Source organism: Botrytis porri, assembly GCF_014898465.1.
Source record: "Botrytis porri strain MUCL 3234 chromosome Unknown BPOR_010, whole genome shotgun sequence".
Lineage (NCBI taxonomy): Eukaryota > Fungi > Ascomycota > Leotiomycetes > Helotiales > Sclerotiniaceae > Botrytis > Botrytis porri.
This window is the reverse complement of record NW_024066084.1, coordinates 1,550,146-1,574,105: the sequence shown is the minus strand read 5'-3', so window position 1 is coordinate 1,574,105 and position 23,960 is coordinate 1,550,146. Positions and strand designations below refer to the sequence as shown.

General features: G+C 42.6%; 6 protein-coding genes across 6 annotated transcripts; 3 read left to right on the top strand and 3 right to left on the bottom strand.

Annotated features, from left to right (window-relative positions):
* Positions 1-6,706: 6,706 nt before the first annotated feature.
* On the bottom strand, positions 6,707-8,013 carry EAF01_007901 (uncharacterized protein; the record flags this gene model as incomplete). The annotated part of the gene is made up of 3 exons (XM_038916157.1): positions 6,707-7,361; positions 7,459-7,889; positions 7,982-8,013. The coding sequence occupies 3 exons, from the start codon at positions 8,011-8,013 to the stop codon at positions 6,970-6,972; spliced, it is 855 nt and encodes a 284-aa protein (XP_038768628.1). The 3' UTR covers positions 6,707-6,969.
* A 471-nt stretch (positions 8,014-8,484) lies between these two features.
* EAF01_007900 (uncharacterized protein) lies at positions 8,485-11,792 on the bottom strand (the record flags this gene model as incomplete). The annotated part of the gene is made up of 2 exons (XM_038916156.1): positions 8,485-11,401; positions 11,479-11,792. 2 exons carry the CDS (start codon positions 11,790-11,792, stop codon positions 8,485-8,487), a joined length of 3,231 nt encoding a protein of 1,076 aa, XP_038768627.1.
* Positions 11,793-12,470: 678 nt separating this feature from the next.
* On the bottom strand, positions 12,471-14,804 carry EAF01_007899 (uncharacterized protein; the record flags this gene model as incomplete). The annotated part of the gene is made up of 4 exons (XM_038916155.1): positions 12,471-12,586; positions 12,646-14,253; positions 14,467-14,662; positions 14,727-14,804. 4 exons carry the CDS (start codon positions 14,802-14,804, stop codon positions 12,471-12,473), a joined length of 1,998 nt encoding a protein of 665 aa, XP_038768626.1.
* A 293-nt stretch (positions 14,805-15,097) lies between these two features.
* On the top strand, positions 15,098-17,734 carry EAF01_007898 (uncharacterized protein). The gene is made up of 3 exons (XM_038916154.1): positions 15,098-15,401; positions 15,498-16,720; positions 16,781-17,734. The coding sequence occupies exons 1-3, from the start codon at positions 15,182-15,184 to the stop codon at positions 17,240-17,242; spliced, it is 1,905 nt and encodes a 634-aa protein (XP_038768625.1). The 5' UTR covers positions 15,098-15,181; the 3' UTR covers positions 17,243-17,734.
* A 436-nt stretch (positions 17,735-18,170) lies between these two features.
* Positions 18,171-19,802, top strand: EAF01_007897 (uncharacterized protein; the record flags this gene model as incomplete). The annotated part of the gene is made up of 2 exons (XM_038916153.1): positions 18,171-18,800; positions 18,855-19,802. The coding sequence occupies exons 1-2, from the start codon at positions 18,528-18,530 to the stop codon at positions 19,800-19,802; spliced, it is 1,221 nt and encodes a 406-aa protein (XP_038768624.1). The 5' UTR covers positions 18,171-18,527.
* Positions 19,803-22,279: 2,477 nt separating this feature from the next.
* On the top strand, positions 22,280-23,638 carry EAF01_007896 (uncharacterized protein; the record flags this gene model as incomplete). Its single annotated transcript, XM_038916152.1, has 1 exon — positions 22,280-23,638. One exon carries the CDS (start codon positions 22,280-22,282, stop codon positions 23,636-23,638), a length of 1,359 nt encoding a protein of 452 aa, XP_038768623.1.
* Between the last annotated feature and the right edge of the window lie 322 nt (positions 23,639-23,960).

Below are 23,960 nucleotides of genomic sequence, written 5' to 3'. Positions count from 1 at the left end.
TTTTTGCCTTTTTGGTGAAGATATACACGGGTGTCTAATTACAATATGTCTATGATAGGGGGCTACTCTACTTTCTCAACTTCTCTCATCTCTCTCGTTCCTCTCGCTCCTCTCATTTCTTCCATATCCTCCCTTTTGCTTCTCCGTCTCTTCCAAAATAGCTATCTAAATACCTGACATCACCCATGCACACTTTGGATCAACAATATAGTAGTGAATAAAGGAATAAGGTAATAACATCCTAGGGCTCCGTGGATGATGAACCACAAAACACGAAGCCGGAGTATTTCTATCTCATTTTCTGAAGGATCGTCAGCTACGAAATGGATATGTATGCGGGCAGAGCGGCAGAGCAGAAACCAAGTGAAAATCTACGAATCAGGAAGGAGAAATTCATGGATAGTGTGTTACCGTCCATACTACCTGGTAATTTAATCTAAGACAACATGTACGCCACAAGAAAAGGAATTTATAGAAAATCGATGGATAAAAGTCTTGAGATCTGAAGATATACACGACATATTGAGATGCAGAACAGATTCCCACGGATCTGGCAAGTTTAAGGGCGTTCTTTTGGGGCTGGGGAAGGGGGGGGGGAAGGGAGGTCATCCCTTCTTGTCAATGATCAAGCGGGATATATTGATCGATTTGCATCTGCAGTAGAATATAAGGTAAAAACCAATATGGTAGTACGATCATACTATGTGGGTAGTATGTACTTGCTATGTGATGCAAGAAGCCTTGATCTCGGAAGTTCATGAAAACGTATATGGAAGTCAGTATGTAAGTGTGTGTGTTTCGATACGATGGCTAAAGGATGGGGAGTCCCGCAATTGGGATTTTACTTGGGCACTCTAATACACCCTGGGTCTCCGAGGTCTCCTTCTGCAGGGGCTACTCGATGTGATGTGATGAAATGATGAAATTTCTTTGAATGATGGGATGGATCATGGAATGGATCACAGATGGAAGAGATGGCGAACAACCGAACATTTACTTGCTTGTCGTGCTTGCATGTTACAAGATGGAGATGAAGTTAGATACGAGCACAGGAACATACCTCTATGATCTTCCTTATTTGTGGAACATGTCAAAATTATTAAAAGCTTAAAGGTGGATTTCTTCAAATATTAATTGGCTACAACTTGATGATCCTCATTTGGATCCCCGTATATATACTATATATCAGGCAAAAGAGTTCTCGGAAGATGGCTCGAGGATGGTTAGAGAAGGTTCAAAAGGACTGAACTCATTTTGATTGTTATATCTTGATTCTTCGGGGTTTCTCCATTCACAACGCACTACGCATTGCATATCATATGTTTCTGGTTCAGCTAGGTAGGTAGTTTGATGTTTCTGAATCTTGAAATCTTTGATACTATACTGGCCTCTACTCTACTTGACACTTGATAGTTCATACATGCAAGTAGACTGCAATTCGACGACATGACTATCTGTGTCTGTATACACTGCACTGCACAACGTTCTAGGATCTCAGCCCGACATGCCTCCAGAGTTCCATTATAGGTTCTTCTAGAAGATTTTAGGATTTCCTGTTAGAGATCATATAGGTGGATGGGGTCCCGAAATTTCCGTCTAATCTTCCTTGTTAGTGAGTACACTATACGGATTTCAGAGTAGTTCAACTGTTTTACCCTTTCCAGCCCTTGTTCTTGTTCTTGTGCCTGTCAATTTCAATTTTTAGTTGCCGCTTCCTGCGGATGTTACCACTTTTAGTCTACCAAACTATTAAGACCCTGCTTGACCGACCCCTACTCTATACTCTTTACTGCACCCAAAAACCACTCCATTGATTTGATTTCAACCACCTGACTGATTAGATAGGTGGATCTCACAGGAACAGTTGTCTTCGAACATATTATCATTTGATTTATTGCCACTCTGCAAGTAAAATGGTAAAACACGATGGCGAGATGCTTGGAGAGGGATACATAGAGAGGTAAGAAGATCGAAGGCGAACCTACCAATCTCCCCTCGACAGTCTTGTTCCCGTTGTGGTTACATTGAGCTGCCGAGTAGAAGACGAAAACAGCAATACTGCCATTTCAATTTCATCATATCGAATGAACTTCGCAATTTTCCTATGATCCATCCTTATATCCTCTGGGCTCTCATTCCTACCCACCAGTCCCGATGAGAAGCCTACAATATGGGTAGAAAGGTTTTCGCTTTAATCTCCTATGCCTAGTGGGTCAGCAGTAGCCGGGGTTCGAGTACAGATAGGGGGGGGGGGCGGGGGGGGGGCATACTCCGCGGCAAACATCATGGCGAAAGCCAAATCCGTACACAATTTAACTAGCACAGGCCTCATTCTCTCATCATACAGCATGACCATCCATCACGCACGCACAGGCAATGAGGTCCCAGTTGTATGATTTGATAGATCGAGAGGGGCAATTGATATATTACTTTTCTTATTCAGACCCAAGATTCAATGTGGGCAATACAATAGAGTTCATATCCGTAATGCCGAACCCAACTCTGGGGTACTTGGCAAAGCGATCAGAAAGAAAGAAAAACACTTCAAGCGCCGACAATAACTTTTCTGTTATTCAGGCACCGCTCCGAGCCTCTATAATTTGGCAAGATTCATAAGGCAAGAGGTTCAGATATTATTACTATGGTGTACATTGGATATAGTTCCACCCAGTGGCCGAGCTCATGCAGGAACAATCGAGAAGAGCAAAGTTCTCGAAACTCTTTCACCTGCATACATACAAGTAGTATGCAAGTCATCTCCAATTCATTTAAACCACCTGGCACCTTCCTCAACCTTCCATCTCCTGCATAGAAATGTCTGAAACGGAAATTGTAAAGGGGTTCGTCATCTCATCTCTCGTTGTGTTTGATTCTTCCGTCCATCTGTATACCACTGTTCCATCAAATCAAAAGCGAATTTACATCAATATTTTTGGGTGCAACTACTTTTGTTCAGCGTTGCATGCATATTAAAGTCGTGGCGCCTTAGTACCGACTTTTCTAGAAGGATTTCAGAATTTCCGAAAGAATTTCCTCGAATGCAGGAGATATGCACAGTAAATGAGAGCATGAACTGGGATGGTTTTCTTCTTTGGAACACAGACATCAACACCTCATTTATGATGAGATTAACTTTGAGACTCATGCATGAACAAATTTGCAACACGAGGTTTGATGTCGTTTTTGGGGGCGTGGTGAAACTTGGAATGCCAAATCGTAGCACAAGCAGGGTTTCCCAATAGTCCGGGTTGAAATCCGGCATTGGAAAGTTTTAGGATTCGGGATCCAATCGGAACATTCGAATGTCTTGAAGTGTTGATTTCATCTTCGATGTGGAATTGCGTTTAGATATTGAAAGCTTCCATTCAGTCTGCCAGTCCGGACTAACGGATACCTTGATTACAAGTGGTGTGAATGTTTGATGAAACTCCCGGGTCTCACAGGGTATCATTGGCATCTTTCGATTCGTAACTGCTTTCGCATTTCTCTTTTGCATGAAGATAAGGGAAGAATCATCAATTGAATATCTTTCGCGAGCTATTTCTTTGATAGTATAGATTGAAAACGACATTGGCACCCTGCGGATGAGCATTCCGGACCTTCAGTATCATTATGCCTGACCCCAAAGGACAAGTTTGTTCGCTGTAATGTCAAAGAACTACCTAATCTAATGTGTTACTATTCCGTCACTTCCGTCTCACTCAAAATCTTGATGTAAAGCCAGACAACAGGCTCATGCACTCTCTCCCATCTACTTCGGTATATTCATCGTATCAACACAGAGACATGTAGCCTCCTCACAGTGAATTTCCCCGAGTTTTCAACACCATGATATCTCTATCTTATGCATCCTACAAACACAAATAGCCATTCCCCTCAACCTCATCCTCCCCAATACCACGGCTCCGCATTCCCCAACATTTACATATTATACGTGAACTGCATATTCGTTTACAAAGGACAGGGAGACAGACATGTAAATTCAATCCAGTATACGGTTATAGACATAGAAAACGAGTATTCCCATGCGGACATGAAGCATCCGGTGAAAACTAATGAAAAGGGTAAAATCTTGCTTGAGGCTGAAATCAGTATTGGGTTTGAGCTTGAGCTTGAACTTCCGATCGTACACAAAATCTCAACTCACACCTCTGCGGATCTATCATGTGATCTCGTGAGACCTGTGCAGTATGTACCGGTAGATAATAAGAGCCCGGATACACATATTCATATACAGTAGTGGTGGTATATCCGTACGGATAACAAGCATATGGATATATTAAATCTAGATTTGAGATGCCATTTTGACTGTGGTTATCTCGCGGGGTAGGAGTTGAGGAATATATAATTTGTTCGGACGTGTGGGCTATGCGTCTTCAGGGAGGAGGGGATGGGGAAGGCAAGGGAGGAGAGGGAGGGTAGAGAAATGAGTAGGAGGGTGGAAGGGACATTTTGCCGTGGGGTGCGTGCATGTATGGGGGGTATTGGGTGTAGATGTGATGTGATGTGGTGGTTTGAGGAAAACTATGTGTGACCATTTACGGTTGACGTTGTGAGATCAGGGATCTGAGTGCGTGCTTTTGAAGATCCCATAACATGTGCTGGATGGTGAATGAGGATTCTGTATTCATGGATGTCCTCATAGATCATGACACGACTTGTGACTCGAGGCTTGAAAGTATTTGATTTCAGTGTGACTGATGTTGACCTACGACTTCGAGGCTAGACTAACTTCCAGCTGGAAAGCTGATCCCCTTCACTCCTCTTGATGATGATTCATTATCGGCTATGAATTTCGACTTTAAATTTATTAAACTCATATTGGTGTATTATAAAACCATGTGGCCTAGAAGGCGTTAGACAGTGAAACTAATATTTATGTTTACCTTTCGACGTTTAGTCACAGTTCATGCTCGAGGATGATATATTCACCAGTAGATGATACGACCACCAACAAGACGAAAAATAAGGACGTCAAAGATATCAGACCACCTCAACAAGTTAATGTGAAGTATTGAAATATAGTAATAAGTATACTTGATTTATGTTTCTTTCGGAACGATGAGGTATCCTATTCTCCGTCCTCCTGGAGACAATCGAATACAATTTAGGCGATGTATCTTCCGACTCAACTTTTTTACCCAGCCAATTCACACTTTTACTACATGTTACACTTAGATAAATAAAGAGTTCAGAAAATCCCATGATATATTAGTATACGAAAACTATTTGGCATTGTCAATAAAATATATATATAAAAAGTATTTAAACTTGTCTTACCTACAAGACCGGGTGTTGAATCTCTAAGACCTTTTCCATTAAATAGAATGACAATATCTTCTCACAAAACCCTTTCGATATTTCTATTTATCTATCCAAAAAGTTTGCCTTGCAGCTAGAATAATATCTCATCTTCTTCTACTAAAACGAGATACCCAAAAGACAGCTAATTGGTAACATACTTACTTCCCTTTTCCCCACCCGGTAAATACCACCGCTATCATAGGTCTAACCTAATTCCATCATTTCGTTTTTAAATCCCAGTAACCTTCTTTCGACTCCCAAAGCTTGAAATGTTGAATTAGCAGGCTGGACGAATTCGGTGTATTCCTCTTCAACATCTCTTCGCTAGAAAGACAAAACTTCTAACAATAATTTCCTTCCCTTCCTTTCCAATCATAACGATCCCTATCAAAAGCATTCCATTCCATTCCCAAGTCCAATCCCTTCCACAACTCCACTTTAAACCCGCAATCCCGTTCCACCCATCCCCATCCTTTCCACGCACCAAAAACTTCAAACTCTCACAACTCCCAACTAATTCTTACAATTTCAACTACAAAACGAAGCTCCTACACCTCCAGACTCGCTCTGGAGTGGCAAAAGGTCAATTTGAGCCCCGCAGGGATCGAACCTGCAATCTTTTGATGGAGAGAACTGTTAATTTCTAACAGAAGTCGAAGTCAAACGCGTTGCCATTGCGCCAGAAGCCCAGTCGTATTTGATTGGCGGTGTGGGTTATTTTACGTATATAAAATATTTGATGAAGAAAAAACAGAAAGACGAAGATAAGAAAAGTATTAGTGACATTTAGTGTAAGTGGAGATGCGAGGTTGAGCTGTTGGAGTGGAATCAGTGAATGAGGATGATACTGTTTTAGCACCTGCGAGAAAATTATTTTACCGAGGGTTTTGACAAATGGGATATTGGTATGCTGTAAGAGTTTGTGTTAGATTGTATTTTTTTGATTGTATTCTACCAGTAATGTATGGTCTTTTATATTAAATTATCGTTGTATAAAGATTTGAGGTTTTTTACTATTGGGGAGGGGGATTTGGAGAGAGGGGGTTAGCACCTCACCCCCTTCCCTTAGCGACGTAAAGGAAATAGTGAAAGAAGGCGAAAATGCGATTTAGATTCTGAGGTATGTTTTTCATAAGAAAAAGAAAATGTACGCCATGCATACAAGAAATTGGGAAATCGAAAAGAGAGATTCTGACATTGATAGAATGGGGATGTGTTTGGGGTTGATCATTTGAATTCACGGGACGAACGAGCTACATACCAAACAAAGCTCATGGCAATGTTACAATTCGAACATAACAATCAAATACTTTTAATGTTCAGATTCGGATTAGATAATTGAAATTACTCAATGTGTCAATTCACTTCAACCATTCAAATATGTATTTGAGAAATTATTTTGGCATGATTTGTTTTGTTCATAGATTCACTAGTGATCTCCCAGACGAATCTGTTTGTAAGAGCTCAAATGTTATGACCAGCAGATGGTAAGAAAGAATAGTATACGGAATAGGTGACGGAAAGGAACTCATCTATACGGGCTCCAATAGCAAGAATAAAATGCTCCTGTATTTTCATATCTCATGCAAACATAACACATATCCCACTTCATTCATCTAAACTTGCCCCATTCCAAAACGCTCTATATATGCCTCATCTATTTATCTACCTCTTCATAGCATCCAACATTTCACCTCTAACCTTTCTTTCTTTAGCCCCCTCACTCAAACTTCCCAAACTTCTCAAATCGCCAACCACATCCTTTGCCTTCCCAAAATAAACCTCTTGTAACAAGTTTCTCATCTTCAACTCCATATCCTCGACAAGTCTTCCAATATTAGCTATATGTTCCGCATCGTCTTGGATTGGTAAATCCGCTTCAATTTGTCGTGTCATGTTTCCGCTGAGATCCATTTCGCCGAGCTCATTACCATTGGTAGAGAGAGAAAGAATTACGGTAGATGTGAGTTTATAATGGGCGGTACGAGCACGGTCAACAGCTTCGAATACGTGAATGCTGTCCCAAGAACCGGCGGAGTTGGATGATGAAGGTGCAACTGTAAGTCTCAAATTAGCTTCCATACAAATAACCACCTCTCATCTCAATATACCAAATATACCCCCTCAAAAAGTATCAAAAGAAATGATTCTCACCTTTCTTCAATAGAACTACACCCGCAAATCCATCATCCAAATTCCAGAAATAAACACTACTAACACCACCCTCATAATACAACTCCCTATAAACATCAAAAGCCTCATTTGCTCTAATTTCCATTTTTCTGACCCGTTCACTAGGAACAGCTCCTTCTCCAGCTCCATCATTGTTTCCCTGATCATCAATACCACCCGGTGTTGTACCACCTACAGGTGTCTCGAATTCACCACTCCATGGGGAACGATAGCTATCGCCATCACGATTATAATCGCAAAGAAGGTAATCGCGACCAGTTTTGCGACAGCGGGAAATAGTAAGAGGTTGATCGACAGAGCTTAGGAGATCTTCTGTTAAGGAGGGAACGAGGTCAATAAGAGAGTTTAAATGGGTGGTGGTATGTTTTGGGTTGAGACGGCGGAGGAGATCCCTGTAGAGGTTGATCAGTTAGTACCTTCTGTAAATGAGTTTTCATTCGCAGATTTCGAATCTTGGGCTAAGAAAAAGGAATTAACAACTTACAGTGCGCTATCAAATTGATCGACTTCTGCCATTTTGAAGGTGGTTGTATGAAGTATGGAGCTTGCGTTGTCAATGTTGAAGATGGAGGGGTTGACGTTAGAGGTACGTTTTAGCGAAAGCAAGGGTCTGATTAACGATAACGACTATTAGATATCCGCAGATTTTGAAAAGACTTCAGGTACATCCATTAAAAAAAGGGTAAGTCAGAATATATGCAAGCAACATTTTGTATTGCATTGAGAAATTATGTATATGCTATTTCAGGCGTACATACAATTTTGAGTCAAAAAGACCCAAGCAAGAAAACCCAGCTATATGCAACCCATCCATTCACCGTCCTCCTGTTTGGACCAAGTTCCCTCCATCAGAGTTTCACCCATACGCCAGAGTTTAACCACCACCCCTTTGAAAGTGCCCCGGACCAATGTAATAACTCCATTGTAATGAATCATGACACATACTTATCGTACAATGCGAATGCAATGCGAACCCAGGAATCCATTTTACAAATCCAGTTCCGATCCAGAATCTTCAGCATAACCGCTCGTTCTCTTAGCTCTTCTATCCCGTCTCCATGGACTACCAATATCTTCGTCTGGACCCGGTAAGCTTGGGTGATCCTTTTCGTATTGTACTCGAAAATCCCAAGCATCTTTATCCCATTTTGCCGACTTTACATTATATTCCGCAACAGCTTCTTGATAAATTTGCTTTCGTTCGAGAGCCTTGTCAATATAAGGTTTCTTTACATCCTCTGGAGCTTCATTCCACATTTTCGTGATCATTTTCTTAACTTCATTGGTAATCGGTTTACCTCTCCCTGGTCGTCGTCCTTCCTCGCATTTCCTTTTGGCTTCTTCCCATATATCCTTACTGTACATTTGATAGGAATTAGAGTGATTCTTGGAAGGCTTCCAAGGTCGATCACCAAGTTTGGCATAAATCGCATTCCATATTTCGATTTCATACGCCTCGAGACGAACTTGTTTTGGATCCTTGGGCACTTCAATGGCCTCGGCCTTTCTCTTTGACGCTGACTCTTTAGGTGGAACAAGACGTTCTGGTATTTCTATTGGTCCAATGATAGACTCTAATACCTCGGAGGCTGCCCTGAGACCCGAGATGTAAGCTCCATGGACAGTAGCTGGATGTGTACCACAAGTGTGCTCTCCACCAAAGAAGAGATTGCCAACAGGCTTTGCCATAACCCCATAATCATCACTTTGAAAATTTGGCCCTGTGTAAGAGTAACTGCCGCGAGAGAATTGGTCTTGACCCCAACGAGTCACAATTGACTCTACAGGCATAGGAATGTGATCACCGAAAACTCCTCGTAAAACCGTTGTAGCCTCAGTTACCAATTCTTCGTTTGAGGTCTTCTCCGTGTAAAAAGCTGCATCGCCAGCCATGAGAGCTAAGAGAGTTGGCACGCCGGAAGTGTTGGTGCAATTGAACCACTGAAAGAATCTTCCTCTGTGTGTGAAATATTCTTCTTGTTCTAAACTGGACTTGTTGGGTGGGTTACGAAGGGTCCCAAAGATATCTCGGCTTTGATCCCAAAAAGGCTCTTTGAAGACCAATATAACTTTATTGAGAATTCCATATCCAATCCGCTGAATTGCCCCAGTTTTCCATGAAGGTAATTTTGGTTCGAATTCGATCTTGTTCTGTTTCAAAACACCCAGAGGAATAGTAGAGACGATATAATTCGCCTCGATTGACTCGCCATTTTCACAGTCAATCCTGCTTGAGGAGATAGTACCATGAGGATTGTAACAAATGCGTTTCACTGCACTCTTTTTCTTCACATCCAGTAACCGGGGGAAATTCAATAGACCTCGGGGGACTTGCTGGTAGCCTCCTGTGACCATTGTATGCTTGCCTTCCCATTCATTACCAGCGTCTAGATCCCAACCCCCCAAACTTAGCTTATTGCAAGTAATCGCATTACTATATTCCAGATTTGCAACATGCCAATTGATAAGTCTAAGATCGAGGGGTGTGAAATCAATCATTCTCATATATTGTCGAATCGCGTCATCAAATACCGACCCAAGTGTAGCATTCTCCTTACTCGTCGAGCGTTCAAGGTCGAGGTCAGATTCAATGCCGATGCCATCCCTAAGCTTCCATCCAATCTCGCGGGCTTTATAAGCAGCAGTATGCACGGCTGGAATTCCTGGTTCCAAATGAGCTCTGCCAGTGAGCCTATCCGATGACACGGGCACCATTTCTTCGGCAACAGATGATTTTTCACTCGCAGCAGACTGCGGGGCAATACTGGCTCTGTTCTCAACCTCGCTGATTGTTCTCAATGCATCCCCATTACCATCGCGTCCTGCTTCTAAGTGGTCTCTATCACCATCAATAAGAGGCGGTAGTGGAATCTTAAATTTATACTCGCCAACACGATCGAGAATGTAATTGAAAAGCTTCTCGGCTTGTTGATCGCGTTGAAGGTCAACTGGGTGGCCATCATCATATATCGTGGTATCCGGCTTCAACGGATGATAAGGTAGCGCCAGTTGTCCTCTTACGATGATATTCAAAGGATTGCCGCGATCAAACCCAGTAATAATCATGCCACCCATTTCTGCAGTGTATCGACTACCAGGAAACAGAGTTGGATATTCTGGTCGTGATTCGAATTGACGGGAGTAAACTCTTCCACCGACTCGGTCTCTGCCTTCAACTATGACTACACGAGGTAATGCCTCGCCCATTTCATGAAAACGATGTTCGAATTGGGCAAAGAGGCTTTCTAATTGCCTAGCACAACCTAAGCCAGACATACCAGCTCCAATGATAGCGATGGTGCGCCTGGGTCCACTTCCTTGCATCTCGCTTTTATCTATCTTGGACTCTGGGTTCTCGAGACAACCGTAGTTGATATAACCACGCCTAGCTAACCATTCGTGACAAACCCGAGCAGTTTCAAACCAACGGGTGTCTCTTGCACAACCAATAGCTTCATCTCTCATTACATGTATCGAGGGATTACGTGTCCAGAGCCGGAGTATTCCATTTCTGATATTGAGATACGTCGTGACCTGTTGATGGCTTATATGCCTACGTAACATATGATACTCCTCTGGATGAAGAGTGTATGGGCTGAGTCGTGAGGATTCTGCAGCAGCAATACACTGTCTGGCATATTCTGCTGGATGAACATCCGTTGGTATCGATTCTTTCGGACGTACATTATATGTCGGTCTATTTCCACTCAAGGATGATGTCTTTGTAACAAGGCCGGAATATTTATCGACTGTTGGAGAATTAGGATGGCTTGACAATGAGGACAGTGAAGAGGAACCATCATCATGATCTGTAGTCATTGAAGAGGCTAAAGAGTCTCGAGCGCTTCCGGACTGTAGGTGTATGTTGCCATCCGACGCGTGTTTTAATTGGCGTACAGCTCTACTAATAAAGGCCAATTAACATTGACAGCTCAATTGAGAACTTCAAAAGACAAGAGGAGATGATTCATCAATACATACTTCTTATCGCCGTTAGTACTAGGTTTAGGATCTTTAATGACCCTTGCACGGGATTTGAGATCAGATTGGAAATGATCAGTCGAGGTATCAACGATAATGGTATGCTCAAAGTTCTCGAAAGCAGGTTGCGTTTCAATGATGTCGATTGTTGCATCGAAGCCAGGAGTAGATACAGTACCCGGAGTAGATGAATCTCTTCGGTTCTCCGTAGACTCAAATATAGCAAGATGGGAATCTAATTCTTGAAATCCCATCAATGTATCGTGACCTAAGTCATCTTGTTGACTTATCTGGACATCCATCGTGGTTGCCATGCTGGTAGGTCTAAACCCGGTGACTTTTTCCTTGGAATGCTTTGATATAAAAGTATGTTTGGAGGCTCAGAGTTGCGAGACGACGAATTGCCCATGAACAGCCTCGAGCCACGAGCCGAAATAACCCCTTATTATTGTCCAATTCGATATGATGTGCTCTCAAATATCTGTTCTGATGGTGTTAGAACCTTCATATAACCAACATATAGAGATATACGTCTTACACGTGGATTGGTCTCACCTCTATCATTTAACATATTGCGATGTTTGTCGTACACCGCACCGAGTCTCATGTGTGTAATTCTCCCTATGTCATCGGTAGTCGCAGGCGAAAGTTATGAAAGGGTTTATAGGACTCGAGAAGATTTGTTGATCGTTGTGTCGTACGATATGGATATATCATGTCTTATGGAATCTCGGGCGGGCAAAAGATGCGGATAGCGATCACGTGTGGTGTTTGTTTAGTTTAGAACGAAGTTGACAAGGAACCCTAAAATTGCAAGAACTCCGATCTTATTGTAGTATTGCATTCCAGACCCCTAGAAGAGGAAGGTCAAGATGATATGTTGCACGTAGTTTCATTGTTGGCAAATATTTTGATTTAAGATTACTATTATTGAAGTAAGTTGGAACGTCTGCCCCTTTTTATCTTTTGTTCATGATATTTCTTATTGTTCATCATAATGTCACGTCCGGCACGCTACTCCTGCCCAACGAGTCCTTCTCTATAGCTACATCCATTATTCGATTCCCATTTATAATCGAGGTTGTGCATATAACGATTTGCTTCCGTGCTGTATGTCTCTTAGTAAATGATGATTAAGTGTTTAGAGAATGATAACGGAATGCATACCTTCTTCTTGCTTCGCGATGAATCTCAAAGCTGCAATCTCTGTAAATGTTATTCCTCCTAGGAATACAACAAAAACAGTCTTTTTCTCACCACTGCCCGTAAGAAGGGCTCTCGCCTTGACAGCTTTGTCCTCCCCTTTTTGTACTTCATCGAAGGTCTGACCTCGCACATGCTTCAATGGTTCATCAAATCCTCGCCAGCCTTGAGAAGAGCCGCCAGTAGCCACACTCGCAGTATTGTTCGCATTTCCTCCTCTGGTCATCGAAGTGATATATTGCTTTTGTAATATACATTGAACAAGGCGTATCGAAAGTGGCGCGTAACCACTGTAGACATAAGCGATATCATTTGGATCGTGCTCGTTAACTTCATCAACAATTAGGCGAAGTTGTTTTCGCAGATAAGTATAATTGGTATTGGCACCAGCTTGAGCTCCAGCTCCGGTCATAGGAATCATTGATGCCATTGGAGATGTCCTTGAGAGCAGCAATTGCAGTTTCTCCAGAGCATCCAAGGTGAGCATGTGTTGGTACCCATACGCCTGTAAAATCATTTTCTTGAACGTTTCCAATTCGCGAGGTTTGATACCGCCAGAGATGCATGATTCCAAGCACAAAAGTCTTAAGACTTCTGGGAGGGGGGCATCACGAGCAATGAGCTCTTCGATGGCGTCGTGTTGCGAAGAAGGATCGGCACCGGCGACCAGATTTTGTTGAACTTCTAGCAATTTGCTGAATTGTTCTGTACGAGTATGTTTCATTATCTCTTCTGCTAAACCAGTATGTATTTTCAAACTTTGCTGCTCGGCTTGGTAACCTGGAAGCTTGTTCACAAAGTCTCTCAATTCTGCAGTACTTTTTGTTCCATGTCTACTTTCATAATCATCTTTCAGGCGTCGTGCGACCTTGTTAAGGAGCGGTCCAACGATAGCGAAATTGGTATCCCTCAGTTGAGAATAAAGTTTGTCGGACGAATCCAGTATTATTTTCCGCTTTTTGGCTTGTACAGGTGCTGCTCCGACTGTTTTCGAGGACCCTTGAGGGGCTTGAGGAGCGGACCCCACAATAGATGAATCCACATCGACTTGATTATGTTGAATACCTACCGCTTCGTCAATCAACCCCTCGTATGTCAATTGCGTCAGTAAAGGGGTCGCGTAATCAATTTCGCGATCGATAACAATGAGGCTCTCGACAGTGTTACTTGGGGAGAGTCCAAGTTTATTGCTTTCATTGGAATCTTCGCCCGCGATCAATTCTTGTCGCATTCGTAAGAGGAGATCGACAAGTCTTTTCGCATTATCACCCTGCCCTGTCATTCTAGGGAATAGGCCATGTTTTTGTTGTATGAGCATCAAAGCACGTGCTAGGAGAAATGTCGGCGTTGGGTCTTTTCGAAGATATAAATCTTCGAATGATTCGTCCAATTCTAATGACAAGAGGTCCTTTTCGAGCGGAAGAAAATAGAGAGGAAATTCGGCGATACTAGTATCACCCAGTACGCCGGCCTCTTCAAGAATCTTTTCTGATACCAATGTTCTTCGCGGGACCCAAAATATGGAAAATTCATGTCCTGTCTGGCTTTCTCGCTGCATGCGCTTGATATGATCTGAGACTGTCAGCACGTTCTGATAGCATCAAACAGAAATTGAAATCGAATATATGCTTATGATCGTGTTGCTCAAATATATGATAATTATTCATATAGGGATCAAGACTGACCGAATAGAGTTGGAGAGATACAGCTAGAAGGTCTACTTTTGAGATCCCATCAAAGGTATAAGAAAAGAATGAAGGGTGACAAGATTGACCGAGTACTTACCAGCTATTGATTGAGCATGTTTTGCACTCTCTCCCCTAGCGATGAACACGACATTCTGCTGGCTAACATCTGCATTGCCATTCTCTAAAAAGAAGACCTTATCGACACCGTAATCTTGAAGAGTCGAAAACTTGACGATTACACCAAGTGGACCAGCCAAACTCTGTTCAAGTACGAGATTCTTCTTTCCACGAACCTGCGAGGATTAACATGTCAGCTGCAACCTCGAGCAGCTTGGGAGACGGTGAGGCCTTACTTACACCCTCTAATAAGTATAATAAATCCTTCCTCGCTTTATCTTTAATCTGATCCGTATCAAACCCAGCATGAGGAGCCATGATTAGCTCTACATGCGGGCTGAATGATCACGTATTTGATGAAAATGAGAGGGAAGGAAAGTGCAGGATAAGCAAGCTGTAGCTGTATCGGTCTCCTAAGGTTCCCGTACGTCCAGACAAACAAACTTGAAAGCTTTCAAGGTTCCATCATTTATTAGTTCCAAGCTTCATCGGAACTTTCTACCAGATTTCACCGATCGAATGAGGCAACTCCCCGCACCAACAAACTGCAAGCGAATTCCATGCCACTACAGTTACCGTACTCAGCCTCGCCATTGTGCATAAAACAAAAAATTCGAGGCACCCCAGATGACTCAGAATCAAAGAAATTGACCCTCCCAACCTTATCAGAACTCCATATAGATGTGAGAAAGTGAATGAAGGTCGTTCAAACTCAATTACTTAGATCTGCGAGATCGTCACGACTTTCACGACTTCCACAACTTCCACAGCTTTTAAGGATTCCCAATTCGCGTTCGGCTTGGGCCCCAGCAACCCCCGCTCTCTCAAAAGCAGAAAGAAAGCAATACTACGAAGAATTAAACATGGCTAAAGGACCAAAGTTTGAGTTAAAGACTCCCAAGGGGACGAAGGATTGTAGGTAACCCCATATATCTCTGTCACATTGCTATTCACAATCCCGTCCCTATCTCTAATCATCACCAACATGTGACATGATACTCATTTCAATAGGGCAAGGGAAGGATATGGTCATTCGGGACAAAATCTTTTCGACTATCACAGAAGCCTTCAAGCGCCATGGAGCAGTCACTATTGATACCCCAGTTTTCGAGTTAAAGGACATTCTCGCAGGAAAATATGGCGAAGACAGCAAACTCATCTACGACTTGGCTGACCAAGGTGGTGAGATCTGCTCACTCAGATATGATCTAACAGTACCATTCGCAAGATGGTTGGCCATGAATGGAAGCGTTCAAAGTATCAAGAGATATCACATTGCCAAAGTCTACAGACGAGATCAGCCAGCAATGACCAAAGGCCGCATGAGAGAATTCTACCAATGCGATTTTGATATCGCTGGTGTCTATGATCCTATGTTGCCTGATGCTGAGATTATCAGAGTTGCAACTGAAGTATTCGAGGGTCTTGGCTGGAAGGGACGATATACTATCAAACTCAACCACAGAAAAATATTAGATGGAATCTTCGAAGTTTGTGGAGTTCCAGAGGACAAGATTCGCACAATATCCTCGGCAGTTGATAAGCTCGATAAACTACCATGGGAAGATGTGCGCAAGGAGATGACAGAAGAAAAAGGTTTGGCAGAAGATGTTGCAGACAGAATTGGAGAGTATGTCGTACAGAAAGGCCAGAAAGACCTCCTCAGCAAATTACAAGCTGATGAGAAGTTAATGGCCAACGCTTCTATGAAGGCTGGCTTGGAAGATATGGATCTCCTTTTCGGTTATCTCGAGGCATTCAAATGTTTAGAGAATGTTTCATTCGATTTGAGCTTAGCGAGAGGACTTGATTATTACACAGGAATCATTTATGAGGTTGTTACAGAAGGGTCTGCACCTCTTGTCAGCACGTCTGCTGCCACTGCTGCCCCGCCAAAATCTTCAAAGAAACCTAAGAAAGTGGCCGATGCTGATGAGGATCGCTCATCAGATCCTAGCGTCGGTGTTGGAAGTGTCGCAGCTGGTGGACGTTACGATAATCTTGTTGGTATGTTTGCCGGAAAAGGAAAGCAAATCCCTTGCGTTGGTATTTCGTTCGGTGTAGATAGAATTTTCTCTATAACTAAAGCTAGAATGGAGGAAGAGCAAACGGCAGAGCAAGTGCGTAACAACGACGTAGACTGCTTCGTCATGGCATTTGGAGGAAAGGGTTTCACAGGGCTCCTGAAAGAACGAATGTCAATTTGCTCCACTCTTTGGGAGGCTGGTATCAAGGTAAGTCAAAATTTCTCTTAAGTTTCTTAAGAACCTTGCGTATACTAACAGGTTCCCTAGGCGGAGTTCCTATACAAAGTCAAACCAAAATTGCCAAATCAATTTAAGGCTGCCGAAGTAAATGGTGTACCTTTCAGCGTCATCCTAGGCGAGGATGAAATTGCTCAAGGAAAAGTTAAGATTAAGGAGAATGGTCTAAGGGATGGCCACCCGGAGAAGGACGGTGTTATGGTCAATCTTGACGCACTAGTCTCCGAAGTCAAGCAACGATTGAAAAGAAAGGCTGACATCGATAACATGACACGAAAAGCTGATGGTCTGAGGGTTGTTGGAGGCATTAAAGATGATAAAGCTAAGATTGAGGCAGTCCCTGCAGAAGCACCTACCTCTGAGGCATCGGCAACGAATCCTACAGAGTCTGCACCATCAACAGAGGGTGTCGAGCCTGCCTCAGAGACTGAGAAGCCTGCAGAAGAAAGTCCGTTGTCTCAAGAAGCTATAGGAGCGGTTCCTGCTTCTTAAAGAAAAATTAAAAATTCTTTGCAACAATTTACATGTACATATTTGCAGCGCAAAAGCATAGGGTGTGTGAGACACAATGCACTAATGACTTATTCATGAGATCATGATTTCATCTAATATATCCATTCTGATATCCATTGGGATGATTCGAGGCATCTATGACCATGATCTTTCAAGATCCGTAAGATTTAACGGCAGTTCCCTAGTGACATGAGATATTAGATGGTTGTTCGGATATATTACGAAACGACGTCGGTGTTTGAAATTTCAAGAGCGGAGTGTCTATGGATGAAAATACTGGCTAATAGATTGAGATCGAGCCAGAACAAAAAGTATTGGATGAAAGTATATCAGATCACACCTTTCTATAGTTTACAACCAGCCTTGTAATCAAAAATAAAGGAAAATGGCGCAGGCTAGTCCGATGACTTTTCGTAAGGAAAGTCTGTGCTATTCAGGGGTGAAGCACAAGGGCCACAACATGTTGTAAATATATCAGTGCGTTTGGTTTCGAAACGAATTTTCAACCACACCTCACTCACTCACAGACGTCCAATGTGGTGGATCATTCCTAATATATTTTGACGAACCTATCTTTCTTCCAAATCATCCTATCACACGTGGGGAAAGCCTCTCAGATCTAGACTAAGAGTATGATGATACTTGATGGTCGAACAAGTGAAGGCTGTGAGTAGTGATTGTGAGTGGTGAGTACCCATTAGTAGTAGTAGTAATAAGTAGTCGGTGGTGAGGTGAAAAAACAGTCACCCGCAAGGTCTTGGGTACAAAGGTTACTTACTTCTATCCTCTAATATCATATTAATAAGACTAAAGACTAGGCATCTAAAGTCTTATTTCATTCTTTGCTTCTTTCGCATCTCATTTGTACTATGATACCATTTTGTTCTGTATTCTGTTGATTTCTCGTGTCTAATGTGTTAATTCTTATCCAATATTTCTGATATAAACAAACCACGCCGAATACCTAAGTATCGATTAAATTACCCAAGATAGAACCACATCAATTTAGAATCTTCTAAATACTCTATCTACTCATATCATTACCCACCTAAATATCTGGGTTGATACTGAGCGCATCGACCTGCAACATCCCAGTGGCCACCGACGTTCTGGGTTATGATACGGGAGCTTGCAGCACGGGTACCAAGTGTTTACCGTCCGAAATCGATATCGTCTCTCCAAACGGGGGCAAGACATTGGAAAGATATATTGTCTTAGTAACAACTACGGCATAGTCATCTTCACTCAAGTAATTCTGAAAAGCATGGGAGAGATGATCCATCTTAAATTACAGCCAGTGGAAGGGAATTCTACAACCCCAACTCCTTTCACAACACCAACGTCTTCATCAATTAAGTCTACAACTAAGAAGCAAAGGCCGAGATCGATAAGATCAATTTGGAGCAGACTGGTGTTCCCTTATACCTTGGGAGATTGGAAGGTCATTATGGATGAAGTCAAGAAGCTGTATTCGACAAGACAATACGAACAGTGTGCTGCGCAATGTACAAAGGTTCTCAATAGCATTACAGACCCAGTAAGTCAAGTCGTGAGTGCGCTATGCAATCATCATACTAACATAAAGTCACAGTATCGTGTTCATCCTCTTCACTCACTCTTCTTATCCTTTTATTGTGCCACCTGTTTGGAAATAACAGCATCGAACCTTACCAACAACTCTCCCGAAAAGCTTCTACTTCTCCGAGATTCTTTGTCATACTTCCGGAAAGCAGAGGAATATATCACATACGCAGACATTCCTATTCAAAACAATGACTTGTCGCGAAGCAATCGGTCATCTTCGATATCATCCACATCTAGTGCTCGTTCTTCCGTGGACTCTGTATTTTCTTCAACATCATTCCCTTCTACCATCGATAGACTCTCACCTGCTTTCTCGTCCTACTCTTTTGAGAGTTGTGACGATAACAAGACCCCCAGACACAGCCGTACATTCTCCGGATCATCGATGGCATCGATACAATCTACACAATCAACAGACACTACCACAACTCCACATAAGCCAGCACCACTTCGCATAAAAAAGAAAGTTTCTTTCTCTCCAGCATTGCCCACACTTATATCTGAACAAAGCCCTGACAACGATTCAAGCTTGATCGAAACCATTTCACGCGCCATTCCATCTCCATTCACTCCTTCTCGACCTATCATCTCCTCCAAGTACCAATCACCATCCCCGGACTACCCCTCTCACAACACGCTTATCACAAGCTATAATCTCAACCTCTCATCACTAACAACACAAATTACCTACCACATCACACATATCAACAATCTCATCGATAACATGCAAAACGTACGCAAATCTCGACGCAGTAATCAACCCTCATTTGCCCCTTCATTATTCAATTCTCCAGATGGTCTCAGTAATGAGGATAGAGCAGAAATGGAACGACAGGACATCCGAGCAAGAATTGAGAAATTGAGGAGTGGAGGTTGGGGAAAAAAAAGGTGGGATGGAAGTAGATATGCGGCTTTGAGGCAGGAAGTCGATAATGAAATGAATGGTTGGATATGATAGCATGTTTTTATCCTTTGGCTTGGTTTGGCTTCTATAATGTGTTATTTGACTTTATGATATGAGTGGTATCTAAGATGCTATGGCTGGTGCTATATTGTTACACTGTACCATACCCTCTGTATGTGATGATTTTGGGATCTTTTGGGGCCTTTTTGCTTGAGAAGGCCGGGATACTGATGATGGGTTATGTATGTATCTATAGTAGATGTCAATACCCAATGGAACTTGTGTCTTCTAGCCAGTGGTGGTTAGTATGACTTCATCACTTAAATCTGCTTTGAGTCATCCTTCTCCTAATGACTTCAGTGATGTGGAGGCTGGAGGCTTAAAGTCCGCAGAACCATACGTTTGGTGTGCTAGTGAATCATCAAGTCATTGACTCTTTTTGTGAATTCCAGTTGTAATGTCCCTATGAGTCATGTCATCGCTATTAGTGACTTAGATAGGAGTTTTCAGTGTACTTAGATGTTCGACGTCATCCACTGAGCCACCTCGTTATGTTTTGGATTCAGATTATATACCTGAAGATTCGTGGACGGCGGTATGTATCAATAGGAATACTTTATGCACCCTATAACTTGCCATCTTTCCTTTGACTGTGGATCTCTTCATTCCCAGTTTGTTTACTGTTCATCGCGCTACTGTCCAAATGTCCCCCTACTTATCTCTTTTCGAGCAATTGTCTCTAGCATGTGGCGAAGTATACTAGATCATCACTCCCTCGGTTGAATCAAGTAATCCTGAGAGCGTGGAAAGTATCTGATATCCTCAACACACAGTCCACAGCTCTCGATAGACATCTACTTCTTCCCTGCAAAGTGTCATATCCTGACATGCCCGAGAAATAGATATTCTTCTAATTTGCTCCCAGGAAGAGGATTCCTTAGCCTGATTTTCCGACAGCTGTACATGATGATACGCACTCAGCAACTATGATACTTTGTATTCGTAGGTTCTCTGCTTGGTACACCTCCAATACTCCCATTTCACAGAATCCGGTATAGACAACTCTTCCTGAAAGATTCTTCAACCTCCTCAGCTCACGCCCACAAGAGTCCGAATATTCTCTTGCAGGCAAAATTTGAGCGTCTACTCATCATCCAAGACGCCATTCCACCTAAACTGTTTATTTCTGATCCATTCTCAAAGAAGATATTCCTCGTTCCTGTAGGTCAATTCTTGTCTTGGAGTGTCTAGCAAACCCTACCATATCCTACATGCTTTCGTATCCCTTCACCTCCTACTTCATTATTGTCAAACAACTCCTAGTCAAATAATATATTTGTCTCGCCATCAGTACCCTAGCATCATCATGACTTCAGAGATCAGCAACTCTGAGCCCTTCATGATGCAATACTGAAAGCCTCGCACGAGTGATAGGGATTTCTGCATAGGATTCGGGCTATTCAATGCCATCTCAAAATTCATCCTAACATTTTGGAAATGATCGACGTTTGTCATGGAATCTGTATACTCGGTTTACTTTCTTCCAGAGCCCCAGCTAGGAGAGCAAGGTCAATTCGGCAATCTGATGATACATCACACCCCATGCTCGTCGCGCTCGGCGGTTGCTCTTCCTATTGGTGATATCAGGAATATAGTGGATAGCATTGTATCGAACTGTATAGTGGGATAATCTCAGTGGAGATTTCTTGTTACACTACATAGATAGAGCCTCGCGAGCTACAAGTTGGTGTCTCTTTCGGACCTGCCCATTTAGCCACCATGCGATGATGATCAATTGCAGACAACAAATCCTTCTATGCATGTAGTGGTTCTCAGAACAGATGCTTACTTTCTCACAGCCTTACCATTCTGACAAATCTAGTGGGTCAAGTTATGAAATCTGAGTGCGGCGCGGTAAGTCTAAAATCTGACACAGGGCAGGCCAAATGATTGCGGCGTGGTAGCGATGGGGTGATAGAAGCTTTGGCCACACCGTTCATATCAAGCAAAATCAACGACGATTTAACATTGTTATTGGGCAAATGACTTGGCGACAATGAGAATCACTGCCACTTTCATTCGCTGTACCCAGTATTTGTGCATGTTTCATCGCCCAACAACTAAGTAGATTGTTGGCTCTCACAATAAGAATCTTATCAAGAACCCCGAAACCTGCTACAACTCATGCAGGTGAGTGGTAATAGCCAATATGCTTGTGGTTGAGAATGAATCCATTCAATAATCTGACGGTTGGGATAGATAAGCGGCTCTTGCATGAGGCGCCATGGATTGGAATCTGTAATCTGCATGATATAACGTCGATCACACAGTAATATTGAGCAACGTGCATTCGTTATTATACGAGCTGGTTATGGACCCAAACCGAGCGGCTTCTATATAGCTTGGAAGGTCCTCAGTCAACATCATAATCTTACTAGCCAAACCTTTGTTCACTTTCTTTTCTTTACCATTGTGCGACATCAACATATTGAAATACCACTTCTCAGTCTACGTTTCCTCTCCTAAATATGGCTGAAACAATCAAGCCACTCTTGCTTGTGTGCAGCAATCCCGTGTCGGGTCATTACGCACCATGCAAAATCATAGCCAAAGTTCTCATAGACAAAGGTTACGAAGTAACCATCCTAACCGGTTCACAATTCGGTCCAGGGATTGAAGCGATCGGCGCCACGTTTGTACCTCTTGAAGGCTATTCAAATTTCAACGACTCTCCCAGCGGAATGGCGGAGAAATGGCCAGTTCGAGAGACTCTTCAGGGACCAGCACAAATGCTTTTCGATATGGAACATATGTTTCTTAATCCCATGCCCTCACAATTCCAATCGGTTCAGACGGCTCTGAAGCTCATGACGGATAAAGATCCAGGAAGACCAATTATTATCATTCAGGACATTATCTTCACCGGTGTCTTCCCACTATTGGTGGGAGCACCAGGCATTAAGCCCACAGCAGTTATCTCCTTGGGAATCACACCCATTGTACTATCAAGTCCAGATGTTCCACCCATGGGATCAGGGCTTTTCCCAGATAGTTCTCCTGAAGGACGCGAGCGTAATCTAGCCATGCATGCTCATATGCAAAACGGACCATTCCTTCACATCACCCAGCTTTTTCACCACCAGTTCGAAGCCTGTGGCGCAAAAAATCCAGGGTTGTTTTTCCTGGATGCGCCATATATTCTTCCTGATAGAGTCATTCAACTCTGCACGCGTAGTGCAGAATATGCTCGGACTGATCTGCCCAAGACAATGGTCTTCTCCGGTGGTTTACCAAAAGGCCATAGAGATGTGGTTAATGCCACGCATCCTAGCTGGTGGGAGGAAGTCACTACAAACGCATCTAAGAAACGGATTGTTTTCGTTAGTCAAGGAACTGTGGCACTCAATTACGGAGATTTGATTATACCCACCATCAAAGCATTTGCAGATCACGAAGACACTATTGTCATTGCCGCACTAGGTGTTAAAGGTGCTTCATTACCAAACTCGGTTACGATACCCAAAAATGCTTATGTAGAGGATTTCCTTCCTTTCGATGATATCCTTCCCTATTGTGATGTATTTATTACGAATGGAGGATATGGAGCATTTCAACATGGTTTGAGTAATGGAGTTCCGATGGTGATGGGCGGTGATACGGAGGATAAACCGGAAAACTGCGCAAGATGTGAATGGATTGGTGTTGGTGTGAATCTGAAGACTGCGAGACCCGATGCTGAGTTTTTGAGAAGGGAGGTGGAGAAAGTAATTTCGGATGATAAGTACAAGAAGAAAGTAGAGGAAATCAAAAAGGAAATGGATAGTATGGATCCAATTGGCATTATTGAGGCGCAGATTGAGGAGTTGCTTAAAGAGAAGAGTGCGTAGATAATTTGAATTCAAGAGGTGTTTTTATGGGATGGAGTGCGTGGATGCGTTGTTTCCCAATCCTCGATAGATAGCCAGAGATTAATACATAAAGGAGGAATAATAAATTACTCAATTAATCATAACTTCATCCCCTAAGTGATGTTATAATTTACAAAACAAAACGTACCAGTTTATTCCATTCTTTCATCCTCTCACCTGTCATCTTACTCTCTCTTTCATCTCATCTCATCTCATCTCACCACCTTCATTTCATATCATCCTCTCCATATTCACTTTTCCACACCACATCTTCCCCGTAAATCTACCAGCCGAAACAGCA